Source organism: Diadema antillarum, unplaced genomic scaffold, assembly GCF_040938485.1.
Source record: "Diadema antillarum isolate AM-2024a unplaced genomic scaffold, OU_Dant_1.0 seq00001394_RagTag, whole genome shotgun sequence".
Taxonomy (NCBI): Eukaryota; Metazoa; Echinodermata; class Echinoidea; order Diadematoida; family Diadematidae; genus Diadema; species Diadema antillarum.
In genome coordinates, this window is record NW_027272149.1 from 485,045 (window position 1) to 498,928 (window position 13,884).

Below are 13,884 nucleotides of genomic sequence, written 5' to 3' on the forward strand. Positions count from 1 at the left end.
TCATAAGCAGCAGCAGCATCAGAATCACGATCATCATCATCATATTTGACATTGCTGATTTAATTGTAATTTGACTCAGTGATTGCACTTTGCTCAGCTATGCACTGTAGTTATATGTTTATTTCTGGGTTTTTTTTTTCTGAAAAAAAAAGGAAGACAGTTGCGGCTCCGTTTTGGGTACGTATCAGGACACGAGGAATACATTGTTTGGATGTAGTCCGGTTGATCAACGTGGTGAAAATCTGTGTAGGCATGTGAAGACAATGTCCAGAAATGGACTTGCCTCCGTTGCTTGTCAGCTTTTCACATAATATGCCTTGAGCTTCTACAATAACATTGGTCTTGTTCCAATGTTTTATTACTGTTTGCTAAATTCCTTTTTTTATATAGGATACATTCAATCCATGTCTCGTTTATATTTGGGTATGTCCTATTTAAATTCTTTTTTTTCTAGGGGGGGGGTAACTTTGCGTTCAATCAATCGTTTTGATATAGTTGCATGATGTAGTTTACGTTTAACTGTTATTTGTTTTCTTCTATACAGATTCAAGAGCTTGATATGTCTTTTGACTTGTGGGATAGCAATTCTCAACAACAGTCATCGATGGGGGGTGACTTGGCCCAATGGGTATTCACCATACCCAGTCTTTCGAGCTTCAGTTTGAAATGCCCATACCTGGACGATAATTTCTTCTCTAAAGCAGTCGCCTCAACATCGTCTTGTCAGGTATGTTACCTTACTATGTATAATTTACAATATACTGATAATGTGCAGGTGTATCCCAAGATTATGGGAAGATATAAAAGTATACCAGAACGGACATTTATGTGAATGTTGAAGTTTTAACCCTATAGACCAATCAATCAACCAATCAATCAATCAATCAATCATAGTTTATTTCCATTCAACGAAAATCAAGAAACATAGTACAAATTTCCAATCAACAGAAATCAAAACATAGCACAAAGTATACATGTCATGAAATGATATTGTTCGAACATTTGCAAAAGATTCATGTAATATCCGAGATAAATTACATGTATATAACAACATATATATATATATATATATATATATATACAATAATACATATATACTTCGTGGACGTGCGAAAAATAAATTCGATTATGGAAAATAGTGATCCACTAAAAAGCAAAGCTTGTGGGACGTGGATCGCTAGATAAATAATGAGTAAATAATATATTATTCGAGGGTATTTATAGCTATTATATTTGATATAGATTATTTAAATCATTTGTAAAAAAATATATGTGTAGTTATATTGAGATACGCAGGTCGGGAGAAAAATATATAAAATATCAATGTTAATGCCTGGACACTGTTCACTGAACCACGTGTACCGAGAAAATATGACAAGGACAACACACTCGTACGCACATTACCCACACACATATAAGACGCGAGACAGTACTGAGTGGAGAGAAGACGGTAACAATGCGAGTCTACGAAGAACAAAAGGCAGGAAAGGAAGAGGAGAGAAGAAAGAAGGAAGAGAGGTCCGCATGCAGAACACGCAAAGTGCTGCGACATCAGGACAGGTGAAAGCTCTCAAACATGAATTAAAACAATTTAAATTATCTAAAATTATAAGTAGAGAGTAGATATTTTCTGAATTTGTATTTAAATGTGACGAATTTAGGGGAATCTTTTAAACTATTGTCTAGATTATTCCAAAGTTTGGGTCCGGTATAAAGGAATGTACTTTGGGCATGTGCGGTTCTCATTAATGGAAGATGATATTCATCGGATCGTCGCGTGGGATAATTATGTACATGACTGTTTCGATGAAATAAGTCATGAAATATTTTAGGTAAAAAATTACTGTTATAATTAAACATAAACTGACCAAGTTGAAACACATACAAATCTTTTATTATACTTCGTAATTCCGTCAGGGATTACGTTGACAAGAGAGAGACCCGCTGACGCATGCGCAGATTCCCCAATTCGTTGACGGCGCATTTGCACTGAAGCACGGCTTCGGATGCCCGTTTTTTCCCCTGAAAATATCGGCGCGATCCTCAAGAATAGGTTAGCGCTTTAGTGGAATATTGAAACTTAAAGTCTCTTAGTCGAAGTGTAAGTCAATTTAGAGACTATATTTCACGTTTCCGTTATCAAAAAATTAACGATCGGTATGGAGGCAAGCACGGCTGCCTCACCCAAAACCCCAGCGGCGCCCGCTAAAGCTGGCCCGTTGGTTCCGGGCACCGGCAAGGTCGGTATCCCGGTAGAAAAACACGCAAGCGGCAAGGCCGCAGTAGCTATCAGTAACACCGCGAAGAAGACGATCGCTTCGTTGGTCAGTAATACGAAGGTGAAGAAAGGTACTGCCAAAACCGTAGCGGGATCTTCACAACAAAAAACTTCTGCTCATATGACTGAATTCGCCGAAAGGCTTGACAAAATGGAAAGTTTGCTTTCCAAAGTGATCGAAGCTCTCCCACAAGCGACCGCAAATTCATCGCGTTCGCCGGCCAACATGGCGACCGCCACGGGCAGTGGCGAGCAAGATATGAGTACGCGGGGTGCATACTATCCAACCGCGCCAAACGCGGACATGAACTTGCCGGATAACTCGCCCACTGGGCAACTGGATATGTACATGATAGATCATGACGACGATACTGCGTCTGGATTCGACCACGCAGAGAATATCCCGCAGTCCCAAGTGGAACAGTTTGAGATCCCCACCATAGCAGCTAAATTCGCGATGCCCACTGACATTGGGGATCCAATAGACGATGAAGTGGCAAAGTCGACTACCTATCTCATGACTCACCAACTCGAACTGAAAGTTCTGGAGGATGTGGTTGGAAAGTATCCCTCTCCAAACAATTGTCAGCTCATCGATGTGCCCAAAGTGAATCCGCCTATCCGGGATTTTCTGCCACCAGCGACCAAGAGTCGGGATCTAAAGCTACAACGGGTGCAAAAATCACTTACAAAGGGATTAAATGCGTTCACAAGATCGCTCTCCGATCAGCAGGTCGCATGTCTGATACGCAGCAAGATGCCCTCGCTCTGATTTGCAACGCGAATTTCGAGCTCAACTGTCTCCGTAAGGAGCTGATCAAACTAGACATAAACTCTAGATTTGCACATTTGTGTAAGCCATCCCTCCCTGCTACCCGTCTACTGTTTGGAGACGATCTAGGAAAACAAGTCAAGGACTTGAAAGATCAACAGCTAGCGGCAGCTGGAGTCATGAAATCGCAAGGGAGGGCGAGACCAATCGCGGCGTATCAGCGCTCTCTCAGTAGGCCGTATCCACAGAGAGGACGCGGTTTTCAGCATGCTGCATATAACAGACCGGTAGCTGGATCTACTGCTGGACCTTTTTTAGCCCAGAATTACAACAGGAGGGGCAGGCAGCCACCTCACACACAAACGCTGAGCTCGTCTAGCCAGGCAACTCAACAGACAGCCCAGCGAGGTGGGCACTCCCATCGGAGGAAGTAGGAGCTGATACCGCCGAAACGGTGAGTAATCTCTGCTTACCTAATCACACTAGACTTGGCACTAGATCTAGTAGTACATTGAAACATGATAGGCCTATTGGAGGTCGACTGAGGCTATTTAGAAATAACTGGAGGACAGTGACACATGATCAAGTCATTCTGAACTCAATTTCTGGCATGAAATTGGAATTTAAGGAGGGAAAATTCCCCCTACAAGCACAAGAAATCCTCACTCCTTTCGGAGAAATTCAATTGACAATGCTCGTGTGCATGAAGAAATCAGAAATCTGCAGACAAAAAATGTTATCGAGCAATGCAGTCATGTGGAAGGAGAGTCCATCTCCAATGTATTCCCACGCCCCAAAAAGAATGAGGGCATACGGTTAATTCTGGACTTGTCAGAGTTAAACAAGTACCTTGTGTATCGTCATTTCAAGATGGACAATATTCACAAAGTACTGGAATTGATATCTCCAAACAATTTCTTAGCCTCAGTCGACCTTCGAGATGCCTACTACTCAGTCCCAGTACATGATGGAGACAGAAAATTCCTACGTTTCACTCTCAGTGACCAGTGTTGGCAATTCAAAGCAATGCCAAATGGGCTTAGCTCAGCCCCCCGTTTGTTCACGAAAATACTGAAACCAGTGTTTGCAACACTGAGAAGATTGGGCCACATCGTTATTGGATATCTTGACGATACCATACTGATCAGTGAAACTGAAGCGAAACTGAAGGAATCCATAGCTACAACAGTAGGCCTTCTCACACATCTTGGGTTTGTGGTGCACCCAGAAAAATCAGTGCTCTATCCGACCAGGAAAATAAAATTCCTTGGTTTTATGCTTGACACTGTAGAAATGTCTATCAGTCTGCCAGAAGAAAAAATGACAGAAATCAGAGATCTGTGCGCTAACTTGCTACATTTGAATAGACCTTCAATTAGGCAAGTAGCACGAGTGATCGGAAAGATTGTAGCAAGCTTTCCGGCAGTACAGTATGGTCCATTGTTCTATCGCGAACTGAAAAAGGACAAAATTCAAGCTCTGAAGGCAAACAAAGGTCATTTCGATAGAAAAATGGAACTATCCACCGAAGCAAAACAGGAGCTTCAGTGGTGGGTAGAGAACATTCACACTGCCTTCGCACCAATCCAAAGAAAGAAAGCAGATCTAGAATTGCGCTCAGATGCCAGTGGGGCAGGATGGGGCGCCACAAACCTCCACAGTAGTACTGGGGGAAGATGGAGTGAGAAGGAACTACATAATGCAAAACATAGTGGCATCAATTATCTTGAATTAGTTGCGGCTGGGCATGGTCTCAAGTCGTACTGCAAAGAACTAAGAGCATGTTTTGCATGTTTTGCTGCGTGTAGACAACACTACAGCTGTAGCATACCTAAACAACATGGGAGGAGTTAAGTCCCCTAACTGTAATGATGCCGCAAAAGAAATTTGGAAATGGTGCATACATAAGCACATTTGGATCACTGCGTCCCACATTCCTGGAAAATTAAATGTTGAAGCGGACCACAGGTCAAGACAGTTTAATGACGGGTCTGAATGGATGCTAAATCCAGCGAAATTCCAGGAAATTGCCAGTCACTATGGTACCCCAGAAATCGACTTGTTTGCATCAAGGCTAAATAAACAAGTAGAAAGATATGTAGCATGGCAGCCAGACCCAGAGGCAGAAAATGTAGATGCCTTCACACTCGATTGGGGTCCATTGGATTTCTATTGCCTTTCCTCCCTTCTGTCTTATCTCAAGATGCCTACAAAAAATTAGGCAGGACAAAGCAAAAGGCATCGTAGTTGTACCAAACTGGCCCACCCAACCATGGTTCCCTGTATTAATGTCCCTGACCACTGAAAGACCAATGTTATTAAGGCATAGTGCAGAGTTGCTTACGCTCCCGGGAACGGGAGAACCTCATCCCCTGCATGACAGACTTGATCTGCTCTGTTTCAGGTGCTGCGAAAACCCCTAAGCAGAGGTGGACTGAATTCAAGAACAGTTTACATCATCGCAGCATCATGGCGAAAATCTACAAAAAAGCAGTATGGGGTTTACATCAGGAAATGGAAGTCATTTTGTACAAAGCGTAGTTTGAACTATCTAACAATCAATCAATCATAGTTTATTTCCAATCAACGAAAATCAAAAACATAGTACAATGTATACATGTCATTAAATGATATTGTTCAAACGCTTGCAAAAGATTCATGTAATATACGAGACAAATTATAGAACAACATATATGTACAATAATAAAGAGGAAAACTGTACAAATACTACGTGGGCGAGCGGAAAATAAATTCGATCATGGAAAATAGTGATCCACTAAAAAGCAAAGCTTGTCGGACGTGGATCGCTAGATAAGTAATGAGTGAGTGATATACTATTCTATAACAATATACATGTAGTTATTTTGAGATACACAGGTCGGGAAAAAATATAGAATACCAATGCTATAGTGCCCGGACACTGTTCATTGAACCACGTGTACCGGGAAAATATGACAAGGACAATACATTCGTACACACATTCAATTACCCACACGCATATACACTGTTGGACGCGAGACAGTACCGAGAGGAGAGAAGACGGTAACAATACAAGTCTACGAAGAACAATAGACAGGAAAGGAAAAGGAGAGAAGAAAGAAGAGAGGTCTGCACACAGAACACGCCAAGTGCTGCGATATCAGGACAGGTGAAAGCTCAAGCATAAATTATAACAATTTAAATTATCTAAGATTATAAGTAGAAAGTAAATGTTTTCTGAGTTTATATTTAAATGTGACAAATTTGGGGGAATCTTTTAAACTATTATCTAATTTATTCCAAAGTCTGGGTCCGGTATAAAGAAATGTATTTTGGGCATGTGCGGTTCTCATTAACGGAAGATGGAATTCGTCGGATCGTCGCGTGGGATAGTTATGAACATGACTATTTCGATGAAATAAATCGTGGAATATTTTAGGTAAAAAGGTACTGTTGTAATTAAACATAAACTGACCAAGTTGAAACACATACAAATCATTTACTTTTAATATTTTATGGTCAGAAAACAAAGCATCTGTATGTTCTCGGGTATGTAAATTAAAAACAATTCTAAGCGCTTTCTTTTGCAATAAAAGAAGTTTATCAAGTAACATCTGATATGTATTACCCCAAGCAAGAATCCCGTAGTTTAAATAAGGGAGTATCAAACTAGAATAAAGAGTTAATAATGCAGATGAAGGAAGATAATATTTTAATCTATTCATTACGCCAATGTTACGTGAAATAATTTTACATATGTTATCAATATGATTCCTCCATGAAAGCTTGTTATCAACGCAAACACCAAGAAATTTAAAAGAAGAAACTTCTTCTAAGGGAGTAGTATCAAATGTTATATTGCCTGGGAGGCTATCTAAAGAATTACTAAAGAGCATAACTTTTGTTTTTTGAATATTTAATGACAATTTGTTTGCGTATATCCATTGTATGACCTTTATCAATTCTTCATTGACTGTTCTTATTAAGATATTTGGGTCAGGGTGGGAAAAAAAAAGATTAGAGTCATCCGCGAATAATATGAATGATAGTTTCTCCGACGATCTATGAAAATCATTAATATAAATAATGAATAACAATGGGCCTAATAAACTCCCTTGTGGAACACCACATGCAATTGTTTTACTTTGAGAGTCAAAGCCGTTGACATGTACAAATTGGGATCTTTCTGATAGGTAACTCGTGAACCACTCCAAGGCCTTTCCACGTATTCCATAATGAGACAGTTTGGCGAGAAGTATTCCGTGGTTAATCGTGTCAAAGGCCTTGGAGAAGTCCAAGAAGATACCTATTGTGTGTGAAAGTGTGTCGAGTGCGTGTGTGACTTTGTCGATGAGGGCAAGTAGTGCGTGTGTTGTGCTGTGATTTTCCCTGAATCCAAATTGAAAGTTTGAAAATATGTCGCAGGTTTTAAGAAAACGTACTGTCCTGATGTAGACTATTCTTTCAAGAATCTTAGAAATAGAAGATAATAAAGATATGGGTCTATAGTTATTGACATCATCCTTCTCCCCTTTCTTATAAATAGGAATTACTTTCGCAATTTTCATGCTATTTGGCACATGGCCAGTTGCAAGCGATGAGTTGATAATATGTACTAAGGGATCCGCTATTTGAGGAATTATGTTTTTTATCAAATAGTTGTCAATTCCGTCGTGGCCAGGACTTTTACCTTCTTTCAAATTGGCAACAATCTTTATTATTTCTTCTTTATATGTTGGGTCAAAAAATATAGTTTTAGAGTTAGGTGTATCTAAAAAATCACTAAAAGATTTACTAGAAAGAGGAATATTTTGAGAAAGATTTTTTCCAATTGAAGAAAAGAAATCATTAAAAATTTCAGTAAAAATTTCAGCACAACTAAAAATAACAGCACAACTAAAAATAACTAACAGCACAACTAAAAATAACAGCACAAGCAAAGGACGTGCTGGAATTTTTAAGTGTTCTTTTTTATGATGAAAGTTGTAGTTACAGTGTTATCAGCAGTGCACGTAGTGCACTTTCTTCGTTTTTGATATTGGAGGATAATTGTCCAGTTGGAAAACATCCACTCATTTCGCGTTTCGTTAAAGGTGTTTTTCATCTTCGCCCACCGTTACCCAGATATCGTGAGATTTGGGATGTGAACATAGTGTTTAATAAACTTCATAGGTGGGCACCTGCAAAGACACTTTCTTTGAAAGTGTTTACCTGGAAACTGTGCACATTAATGGCCTTAGTTTCTGCGCAGAGAGTACAGTCGCTGCACAATCTGCACCTCGACCACATGCAGCTAAAAACCAGCGGAGCGCAATTTGTTTTCAAGGACCTCTTAAAGCACAGCAGGCCAGGAAATGCTAACCTCATTTTGTCGATGAGGGCCTTCCCACCAGACAGACGACTGTGTGTGGTGAAATATCTGCAGCACTACATCAAGCGAACAAGCACATTACGAGGCAAGGAGCGCTACCTGTTCATTAGCTTCAAGAAGCCTCATCATCGCGTGACATCACAAACCATAGCCAGGTGGATCAAGAGCACGCTTTCAGCTGCAGGGATAAATACTCAGGTTTACGCAGCCCACTCTACCCGAGCAGCTACGACATCAGCCGCAAGGTGTGCGGATTTGCCCATCAGTCAAATTCTGGCACAAGCAGGCTGGGCTGGAGAAAGGACATTTAGAAATTTCTACAACAAACCACTGGAAACGAGGAGAAGTTATGCTGCAGCTGTGATCCTGAGCAAAAGCAATCCACAGCTGAACCACCAGAATTAATGGCAGCCAGCCCCACATTGACTACAGGGCCATTTAATGCAGGTAAATACCTACTGCATAGATAAGCCATTAATTTACATAGGCCGTTCATGGCTAACGGCTTTAAAATATCTTGTCAACGTAATCCCTGACGGAATTACGAAGTATAATTGACAGATTAAACGAGAACTTACCTGTTTGTAGTTTGATCTCAATTATATGAGTAATATTACGGAAGGGATTACGTCCCTCCCTTCCCTCCCTGTGTATTCAAACTACAGTGGAAAGTTCTCGTTGATCTATGTTTTCGTTAGCCATGACCGGTTTTTCTACGAATATTGGGGAATCTGCGCATGCGTCAGCGGGTCTCTCTCTTGTCAACGTAATCCCTTCCGTAATATTACTCATATAATTGAGATCAAACTACAAACAGGTAAGTTCTCGTTTAATCTATCAATTTTTAGTATTTTATGGTCAAAAAACAAAGCATCTGTGTGTTCTCGGGTATGTAGATTAAAAACGATTCTGAGCGCTTTCTTTTGTAATAAAAAGAAGTTTATCTAGTAATATCTGATATGTATTACCCCAAGCAAGAATTCCATAATTTAAATAAGGTAATATTAAACTATAATAAAGAGTTAATAATGCAGAAGAAGGAAGATAATATTTTAATCTGTTCATGACGCCAATATTACGTGAGATGATTTTACATATGTTATTGATATGATTCCTCCATGAAAGCTTGTCATCAACACAAACACCAAGAAATTTAAAAGAAGAAACTTCTTCTAGGGGAGTAGTATCAAATGTTACATTGCCTGGGAGGCTGTCTAAAGAGTTACTAAAAAGCATAATTTTTTTTTTGAATGTTTAGTGACAATTTATTTGCGTATATCCATTGTATAACCTTTTTCAATTCATCATTTACTGTGCTTGTTAAGATATTTGGGTCTGGGTGGGAAAAGAAAAGGTTAGAGTCATCCGCGAATAATATGAGAGATAGTTTCTCCGAGGATCTATGAAAATCATTGATAGAAATAATGAATAACAGTGGGCCTAGTAAGCTCCCTTGAGGAACACCACATGCAATTATTTCATTTTGAGAGTCAAAGCCGTTGACATGTACAAATTGGGATCTTTTTGATAGGTAACTCGTGAAACACTCCAAGGCCTTTCCACGTATGCCATAATGAGATAATTTGGCGAGAAGTATTCCATGGTTAATCGTGTCAAAGGCCTTGGAGAAGTCCAAGAAGATACCTATTGTGTGTGAAAATGTTTCGAGTGCGTGTGTGACTTTGTTGATGAGGGCGAGTAATGCGTGTGTTGTGCTGTGATTTTCTCTATTAAAATCCAAATTGACAATTTGAAAATATGTCACAGGTTTTAAGAAAACGTGCTGTCCTGATATAAACTATTCTTTCGAGAATCTTAGAAATAGAAGATAATAAAGATATAGGTCTATAATTATTGACATCATCCTTCTCCCCTTTCTTATAAATAGAAATTACTTTCGCAATTTTCATACTATTTGGTACTTGGCCGGTTGTAAGCGATGAGTTGATAATGTGCACTAAGGGATCCACTATTTGGGGAATTATGTTTTTTATCAAATGGTTGTCAATTCCGTCATGGCCAGGACCTTTTCCTTCTTTCAAATTGGCCACGATCTTTGTTACTTCTTCTCTATATGTTGGGTCGAAAAATATAGTTTTGGAGTTAGGTGAATCCAAAAAATCACTAAAAGATTTACTAGAAGGAGGAATATTTTGAGAAAGATTTTTTTCCAATTGAGGAGAAGAAGTCATTGAATATTTCAACCATGCCAGCGGGATTGTTGCTGGAGGCATTGCCCAATCGAACTTCAGAAATATCGGATGAATTGTTAGGTGTGTTCATAGCATTTTTTAATGTTTTCCATGTGTTTTTAATATCATTTTTATATTTGCTTCTCTGATTAACATAACAATTTTTCTTCTGCGTTCGTAATAATTTAGTGAGTGTGTTTTTGTATGAAACATATTTTTTCTTATTTTTTCAGTGGGGTTGCATCTGTATTTATAAAACATTATTTTTCCTATTTATGGATCGTAATATAGACTGAGTTATCCATGGGAGTCTTGGAATTTGCTTATATCTATTTTTTATATTGCGCAGGGGAATGTGGTTATCAACTTCGGAGGTAATAATAGATATGAGATAGTCATAAGACAAGTTGACATCGGTAGTGTTGTATACAGAAGACCAATCAACTTCTTTTAAACTGTTTTGGAGACTTGTAAGATTATCTGCAGTAATCTTACGTCGCTTATAATAATTATTTTGTTTAGTCAATTTGATTGGAACCTGGGCAAATGTAGGATAATGGTCAGTGATGTCTGAGAGGACGATACCAGACTCAGGAAGTGGAAGAACATTACAAAAAATGTTGTCTATGAGGGTAGCCGATTGGCTGGCGACGCGGGTAGGCTTGGACATTAATGGTAAAAACGAAGCAGACATTAATATTTCTATAAATTCTTGTGGGCTATTTTGGGAGTTACATTTCCAAGGGGAGGGGGGGGGGCACCCCTACCATATTTTCGTTCGCCACTCCCACACCCTTTACTCGATTTCAACTTTTCCTAGAATCTTATTGCAAACATTTTGATATATGATTTAGTTATGTCCGATATTGCTGGTTGCCATGGCAACCATAAACTGACAACCATGTTCGTCAGATTTTGCATGATTTTCTGTTCCAATTTCAGTTAACAGTACTTCTATAATAATGGATGAAATGGGGGTTTTCTTGGCTGTAATTTGCTGAAGGACCGGAATGTGAAGTAATAATGGTAGTGAATTACCCTGAAATGCTCTTCTTATTGTTTCCTTTATCTTTATGCGACATAGGCATCTGACAATAGATATAATAGAAATAATCGAAAATACAGCATTTTTCAAAGACTACTCTTTTTATTTTGAGTTATTTATACACACAAGCTTTGCCTGTAATACTTTTTGTTTATCATATTATCAATCTGCAAACTAAAAAATTCAATATTTTGGAAATATGATATGTGATACCAATATGTGCACCCATTCCATGCAATGCATCATAGGTTTCATAATGGAAATTATATTTCTTTATATTGTATAATGAATAGCGCCCCCACATATTGACCTTGAGAAATTTCAACCGTTACAAATAGTGAAGGTTGACTTGCTTTTCCTTTATAGTAAATATGATAATAATTGATATAAATTAGAAACATATATACTGGGGATAAAGAAATAACAGAGGAAAACATGATTTTAGCATATTTCCTATTTATTTTATTATATTTTGGTAAATAGTGCCCTCAGTGGATGATGTTCAGAAATTTCAAATGTCGGGTCATGTAGAGTATGAGTTGCTCTACCCATGTGCCAAATATGACGGTCATACATCATATAATAAAGAAGTTATATAGGGGGTACAATGTGCCGCCCCCCCCCCCCCCCCCTTGGGCCTGGAAGGGGTCAAAATAGCTTGGGCTTTATAAGGTTAAAGGGGAAGGCTAGTAACTGATCAGTGGGAATCAGTGGAAATGCTGGGAGATGATTGTTCCAATCCTTATGGGATTCATTCAAGAGTACATTATTATATCTATTGTTGTGTGAAAATTATTTTCTTCAGAATGGTCTCATATTCAAGTAATGTGCAGTTTAATGTTTCTAGGTAAGCGTCCCTGGTCAGTGACGGGGCATTCAACTGCACATCACTTGAATATGAGACCATTCTGAAGCAAATAATTTTCACACAACAATAGATATAATAATGTACTCTTGAATGAATCTCATAAGGATTGGAACAATCATCTCCCAGCATTTCCACTGATTCCCACTGATCAGTTACTAGCCTTCCCCTTTAAGGGATATACTGCTCATGCAAATTTTGAATCACCGTCTTAAGATATACAGACAGGGTATTTAAACGAATTGGCATAATATTAGCACAATAAGTTGTAATTTATGTTATACATTGTCATTGTCTTTATAAGGTGACTTAATATGAAACTGCCTCAAGGATGTGCGCTAGGTGCTATGTTCAGCGTCTAAAGTCGTGCATCCTTGGTAACGCGGTTATGCATAATATTATGACCTGTTATTGCTTTCCCAAAGTCAAAACCACTTCCTAAAGGATAGGGAGACCGGCAATATGTGTGTTCTTCAAAAGGCTGTAGGTATTGTCAGCATGCTATAGATTTCTTGAATTCTGTTCTACAGCGCGTATGAAAAAAAAAAAAGTATTTAGGCTTTGGAGGGCTACCACTTCATAATTGTCAGCTATGGAGAGCACAATGCTGATTGCGAAGAAGGAGGAGGCACTCTTCTTCTTTCTGTTGATACCTGGTAATGTTGGCAAATGTTACGCGTGACCGATCAGATGAACTTAAAAGACAAAAATCATAAATTTCTATTTTTATCCACTCTGAATGTTATCGTGAAGTAATAATGAATGTTTCATTGAATGGATGAACTCTGTCAATGAAAGTGACCAAATAAATAGGCCAGCTTCTACGAATGCCGGTTTGTGCGTAGGGTTAGAATTTAAGGTTTCTTGTAACATGTTATGCTCCATAAACTTTAAGATGGCTGCCTGTCAGATAATGCTATAGTCACTTCCGAAAAAAAAAGGTTAACGCACACATCCCGATTTTCTCTGTCATATTCAACATTAAACTCGCAGCGATAAGCCATGTATTTAATATAAAGAGAGAAAGATGGATAATCATTGATAATGGGTTAGCTTTTCTTGAACTGCCCAAGTTAGCAACAACGGTGGCCATGTTGAAGGTTATGAACCATAAAAGGTCAGAAGAAACCTTATGGCTGGCCTGTTAACTTTTTTAAAGGTGTAAACCCCATGTGTGCCAAATTATTCTAAAACATCAATGAGATCACGCCTTGGGAAAACATTCATTGATTATATGTAAATTTCACAGATTTCTGTTAAGTGCGACATGTAGTGGGCTAAGTTGAGGAGAAAACGCTTTCAAGCTTTGATGTGACGTGCATTGTATGACACAACAAAGATTATTTTTCTTTTAAATGACCAATAGCCACATTATTTTATAC

General features: G+C 38.6%; 1 protein-coding gene and 1 pseudogene across 2 annotated transcripts in view; both read left to right on the forward strand.

Moving 5' to 3' along the window:
- Positions 1-13,884, forward strand: part of LOC139708988 (uncharacterized) — a 141,890-nt gene that overhangs the window by 100,139 nt on the left and 27,867 nt on the right. For both annotated transcript variants that reach the window (XM_071620957.1, XM_071620958.1), the window contains exon 10: positions 545-727. In XM_071620957.1, coding sequence (XP_071477058.1) covers positions 545-727 — 183 coding nt within the window. The remainder of the gene's footprint in view (positions 1-544; positions 728-13,884) is intronic.
- LOC139708995 (uncharacterized) lies at positions 2,127-4,761 on the forward strand (annotated as a pseudogene).